Genomic DNA, 6000 nt, shown 5'->3' on the forward strand with positions numbered 1-6000 from the left:
TAAATTGGATAAATAAAATAGTTATGAATAATTACATGTAGACACTTCAACATCATTTAAAAGGATATATAAAACATTTGAATATTGCTGGTACAATCTTCTATTTTTATCTTCCTTGTAGAAGGATAGAACATTTGAATATTCTTAGGTAAACTTTAAGCATTCTTAATTTTCATGGACTCATCCTTAAGCTTATTATTAATTATTAATAAGGTATCAGTCTTCATGGACTCATCCTTTAATAGGATGCACTCAAACAAACAAATTGTTTATTCATGTATTTGAGATAAATATTAACCTAGTTAGGACGAATATCATAACATGATCATATTTTTTTATTAATAGATATTCTTATATTCTATTTTATGTCATTAAAACATGAGATTTTAAATTGTGTTTGACGTAAAATATTTTAAATGAAAGAAAGAGATGGGAAAAGAATGAGATAAAAAAGAGATAATAGAAAAAAGTGAGTATAAGTTAAAGATTTTCTTATATCTTGTTAATTAGTAGTAATATATCTTAATTTTATTGTGATAGTAATTTTTATGATGTATTTGGCAGAGAAAAGAAAAAATAATATTGATGAGATATTTTATATATTTTTTTAAATTTACATCTTTTATATTATATTTTAATTAAAAAAATCTTCTAGATATATTTTCTAAATCAAACATACCCTTAATTCTTTTCGCACGTGTTTCCGTGATTCGTAGCGGTGAGGTAGCAACTTAGTTAAAGTGTGCGGACATTGGAGGCCACGTGAGTAAGTCATTGTGTCGCAGGTAGCGAGTAGCAACGTGCCAGCAAGGAAAAGAACACGTAAGATGAAAAACCGAGGTTTCACTTTCACTGCGTGGCGCGCCGTTGTTTTTTTTTTTTTTTTTTCTTTTTCTTCTTGTTTCTCGCGTGTGAAAATCTCAAACCCCACCTCTCCAATCCAAAATCCAATTACGAAGAAGGGGACATGACACTATAACACAACAAGAACAGCATTTTTCCCTAATCCCACTCGCGGGACTCGGAATTAACAACTAGAGTGCCCAAAAGTCAACAATTTCGATTCTTGCCCCGTTCATCATCATTACTTCTTCTTCATTCATTCCCCCAACCTTTTCTCGTCTCTCTATCAGGTACGCAAAATCTCCACACTTTCTTTCTTCATACCAAATCTTGATCTCCATTCCAAACCCTAACTCGTTTCTTGAATTTGGGATCTAATTGTCTCTCTTCAGAGGGGATCTATGACCAACTGATGATGGATGGTGGCTGGGTATTCACCTGAATTTGTTCATTCGTGATACCCTTTGATTGAGTATCCGAGCAGGTTAGGAAGAATTTAGTTGGGGAATTATAATTTTGCTGTGAGTGGAATAAGAATCTTGATTAGGGTCTGTTTGTTTTCTTGGAAGTCTTGATTTTTTTTCACTTGAATTGTGGCTTTAGTACATTACATTTTGTGAAGTTTGCTTCTTGATATTGGGTTTGTGACTTAAGTGTTTTCTTGTTAGTGGCCTCCTTGTTTTTCAATGGCTAACCCAACACAACCTAATGTTGGGTTCACCCCTGAGAGAGAGATTTCAAACCCTGAGAAGAGTCCAATTCCGCCCCCTCCAAGTTTTGTAGCCTCATCACCCGGTTTTCCTCCACCAAAATTGCATTTACAGCAAGATCAAGCCTCTTCCCGTTCCGTTAAAACCCCAAACGTTTTATCACCAGCCAATGGGGTTACCACTGGCAGTCCTGTTCCTCACTTGAGCACCCCTCCTGGACCACCTGTTTTTACTTCGCCGGTCCGTCCAGCTGCTGTTCCTTTTCGCACATCACCTGCATTGCCTCAGCCACTTGCATTTTCTCCAGGCTCTTCTTTGCCAACATCATCATCGCCGCTGCAATTTTCAAATGGAACATTTGAGTCACAGCACCAAGTTTCTGATAGTATAGAGGACCATGTTCCCTTGGGAGAGTCATCCTTTGTTCTTTTTTCAGCTCATAAGGTATAATATGTATATTCTGGTTTCTTTCATTCATAATCAAGGCATGGAATTTTACATTGAATTACCATTCATTATGCTTAATTTTTTTAAAAAAATATATTGACTTTTCCCTTCTATTTGCTAAGTAGGTATTGAAACAGAAGAAACAAGCTAATGTACCCAGTTTGGGTTTTGGGGCATTGGTCTCTCCTGGGAGGGAGGTTTCAGTGGGCCCTCAGGTAATACAGCGTGATCCTCATCGCTGCCAAAGCTGTGGTGCTTATGCAAATATATATTGCAACATATTGCTTGGATCAGGCCAGTGGCAGTGTGTTATATGTCGGAAACTGAATGGAAGTGAGGGGGAGTACATTGCGCATAGCAAGGAAGATCTTCACAGATTTCCGGAATTATCTTCACCTATGTTTGACTATGTTCAAACTGGGAACAAGAGACCTGGTTTTGTTCCAGTTTCTGATTCTAGAATGTCTGCCCCAATTGTTCTTGTTATAGATGAATGTTTAGATGAACCACACCTACACCATCTACAGAGTTCTTTGCATGCTTTTGTTGATTCTCTCCCGCCGACAACGAGATTAGGAATTATACTATATGGTCGTACTGTATCAGTGTATGATCTTTCTGAAGAGGCTATGGCATCTGCTGACGTGCTTCCTGGGGACAAATCACCAAGTCAAGAATCTTTGAAAGCATTGATTTATGGTACTGGTATATACTTGTCACCAATGCATGCTTCGCTGGCTGTTGCACATTCCATATTTTCATCATTGAGGGCATATAAGTTGAATGTACCAGAAGCTTCTCGTGATCGGTGCCTAGGAACTGCTGTTGAGGTTGCTCTTGCTATAATTCAGGGCCCATCTGCTGATCTGTCCCGGGGGTTGGTCAAAAGGTCAGGGGGAAATAGTAGAATTATTGTCTGTGCTGGCGGACCGAACACTTATGGGCCTGGATCTGTTCCTCATTCTTTTAGTCACCCTAATTATCCTTACATGGAAAAGACAGGAATTAAATGGATGGAGAATCTTGGTCATGAGGCTCATCGACACAATACTATAATTGATATTTTATGTGCTGGAACATGCCCTGTAAGAGTTCCTATCTTACATCCTCTTGCAAAAACATCAGGTGGAGTTTTGGTTCTGCATGATGATTTTGGGGAAGCCTTTGGTGTTAATTTGCAAAGGGCATCTGCCAGGTCAGCAGGCTCTCATGGTTTGTTAGAATTGCGCACGTCAGATGATATTCTCATTACTCAAGTTGTTGGTCCTGGGGAAGGTTCACGTGTAGATACCCATGAAACATTTAAAAATGACACTGCTCTTTATATTCAAATGCTAAGTGTTGAGGAAACACAAAGTTTCTCTCTCTCCATGGAAACCGAAGGAGATATCAAAAGTGATTTTGTCTTTTTCCAATTTGCAATTCAGTATTCAAATGTGTATCAAGCTGATGTGTCGAGGGTCATTACTGTTAGACTGGCAACGGTAGATAGTATTTCTGCGTATCTTGAGAGTGTTCAGGATGAAGTGGCCGCTGTACTCATTGCTAAAAGAACCCTGTTACGAGCAAAAAACCATTCTGATGCAATTGATATGCGAGCAACAGTAGACGAAAGAATCAAGGACATTGCTCTAAAATTTGGCTCCCAATTACCTAAATCAAAACTTCATAGCTTCCCAAAGGAGCTTTCTCTCCTACCAGAGCTCCTTTTCCATCTCAGGAGAGGACCACTATTGGGAAGTATTATTGGCCATGAAGATGAGAGGTCTGTGCTGAGGAACTTGTTTCTGAATGCATCCTTTGATCTATCACTCAGAATGGTAGCTCCTCGTTGTCTAATGCACAGGGAGGGGGGAACTTTTGAGGAGCTACCGGCGTATGATCTTGCTATGCAGTCTGATGCTGCTGTTGTACTCGACCATGGCACTGATGTCTTCATTTGGTTGGTATGTCTCCTATTACCTGTTCTAGCATGACATATGCTTAGTTGGAGATGTGGACCATTTACTTATAATCTCTAATCTATCTTTTTTATGTTTGTAGTGGGGGTGGGATGGTACTTACCTCAATTAATTTATTTTTACTGCACTTGCTCTCCTGCCAAAAGTTTGTTCATGTTGTTTTCAATTAGTTTCCTGCTTTGTATAATCAATGAAAACAAAAGGATAAATTTCTTGATAATGGATTGTGTTGTGAAATTTAGAAACCAAATTGAGTCTGGTCATAGTTGTTAATGATGTGCAATAGTGGGTGGTGTAATTGCTATGAGCCCTGGGCAGTAGCACATCGATGTTTTGTCCCTTGTTTTTCCTAATTTTTTTGTCTTCCTTTCTCCTTTTCTGTCTTGTTTGTCTCCAGCCTTTTCTGCTACCAGGCCAGTGGCTGCTGCCGGTGCTAAAAGCAGCTGTGGCTGGTGGTCAGATGGCTAGCCAAGGGGTGTGACAATTAGCAAACCCATACTAAGGAAAAATAAACTGTGTTTTTTATTTTTAGTCTCTTGACTTAGATGGGGCATAACAGTTTTTTGTGCTCAGGGGCATTGCTCCCTCATATTTAAGGTTTGAGTTATTTGTACTGAAATAGTGGGGGAGCTTTCTTGTAGCCATGGAGGTAATTGAGGGCTGGGGTCTGTAATTTTTCATTATTGGATTCCAGGATGGGTTGTTGTTGAAAACACCTTTTATATTTAAGGTCTGTTTACAAATGTTTATTTAAAATTTTGTCTAAATTACACATTTGGTCTTTAGTTTTACCAAAATTTAATTTTGGTCTCCCCAATTTCAATGGTAACAAATGCCAACCACATAGTTTTCATATATTTGTAATTAAGCCTTCTACAAATTTTGTTGATATACATTTGTTGGCATGGCAAAACATTTTTGCTTATGTGGTGTCAAATTTGATGATGAGAGACCCTTTTTTGCTGTCTTTACTGACATGGAGAATTAGAGATGGGTGGATCCTAGGGTACTGAACTTGCTCACTTGCATTTGAGGACTATAAATAAAGCAGCACTAGAGCAGACCCTTTTTTTTTGTCATGTCTCCGGATTCTTTCCCTGTTTAGAATGTCATTTTCTTGTTATTTTGCATTCTCCTGAGATGTGTTTCTGAGCTTTTCTAATATTGATGGGTGGAACCTAGGGTGCTGAACTTGCAGCTGATGAAGGAAGAAGTGCTGCTGCTCTAGCTGCATGTAGGACATTGGCTGAAGAGCTGACTGAGTACCGATTTCCAGCACCTCGAATCCTTGCATTTAAGGTTAATTTTCTTTACTATTAACGTCACATCAAGTTTCATCTTCTGCTTATAAGATAAAATATAACAGACAGTTTACATTTGAAACAGGAGGGTAGCTCCCAGGCTCGATACTTTGTCTCTCGTCTCATTCCAGCTCACAAGGATCCTCCTTATGAGCAGGTAAACAGCCCTAGTAGCACTTTATTCTTAATTGTGAGACTCACATGTTGTTTGGACAGGCTATATCTCTACTTTGGTAATGATTTCTTCACCTCAGAAGGGATAGTCTCATTTGAATGATGCAATTTTTGCAGGAGGCAAGATTTCCACAACTGAGGTCGTTGACATCAGAACAACGAACAAAGCTGAAAGCCAGTTTTGTTCACTTCGATGATCCTAGTTTCTGTGAATGGATGCGAAGTTTGAAAGTGGTGCCACCACAACCAAGTTGATGATGGAGACCATCTAAAGGGTCTTAGGCGCTGCATGTTCCAACTCGTTCGTTATTCTTTGTTAAGTTGGTGAAGTCAAGTTTGCTTGCATGATTTGGGGAACACAATGAGATAGACTTTTGCCTCATAGCCTCCTCCCATTCATTTTGTTCACTTCCAAAAGATTTTTAGGTGCAAAAAAGAGTTTTTTTTTTTATATTTTTTTTGGGGGGCGGCGGGGGGTAAGGAATGACTGTGACAAAGAAAATTTTCACAATTTACGGTTAAGATGTTACCGTAGAGCAATAAAAGGATTTCTCGTTATTTATA

The 6000-nt window shown here is 38.7% G+C and overlaps 1 protein-coding gene across 2 annotated transcripts; it reads left to right on the forward strand.

The window, feature by feature from the left end:
• Nucleotides 1-861: 861 nt before the first annotated feature.
• Nucleotides 862-6000, forward strand: LOC100804134 (protein transport protein Sec23A). Of its 2 annotated transcripts, none has more exons than XM_006577121.4 (7): nt 862-1133; nt 1236-1364; nt 1512-1997; nt 2126-3946; nt 5144-5260; nt 5348-5419; nt 5554-6000. In XM_006577121.4, the coding sequence occupies exons 3-7, from the start codon at nt 1530-1532 to the stop codon at nt 5689-5691; spliced, it is 2616 nt and encodes an 871-aa protein (XP_006577184.1). In that variant the 5' UTR covers nt 862-1133; nt 1236-1364; nt 1512-1529; the 3' UTR covers nt 5692-6000. The 2 variants fall into 2 exon arrangements, with proteins under 2 accessions (XP_006577184.1, XP_003520775.1); XM_003520727.5 differs by having other exon boundaries at nt 1236-1327.

The sequence above is a fragment of the Glycine max genome, chromosome 3 (genome assembly GCF_000004515.6).
Source record: "Glycine max cultivar Williams 82 chromosome 3, Glycine_max_v4.0, whole genome shotgun sequence".
In the NCBI taxonomy this organism is placed as follows: Eukaryota; Viridiplantae; Streptophyta; class Magnoliopsida; order Fabales; family Fabaceae; genus Glycine; species Glycine max.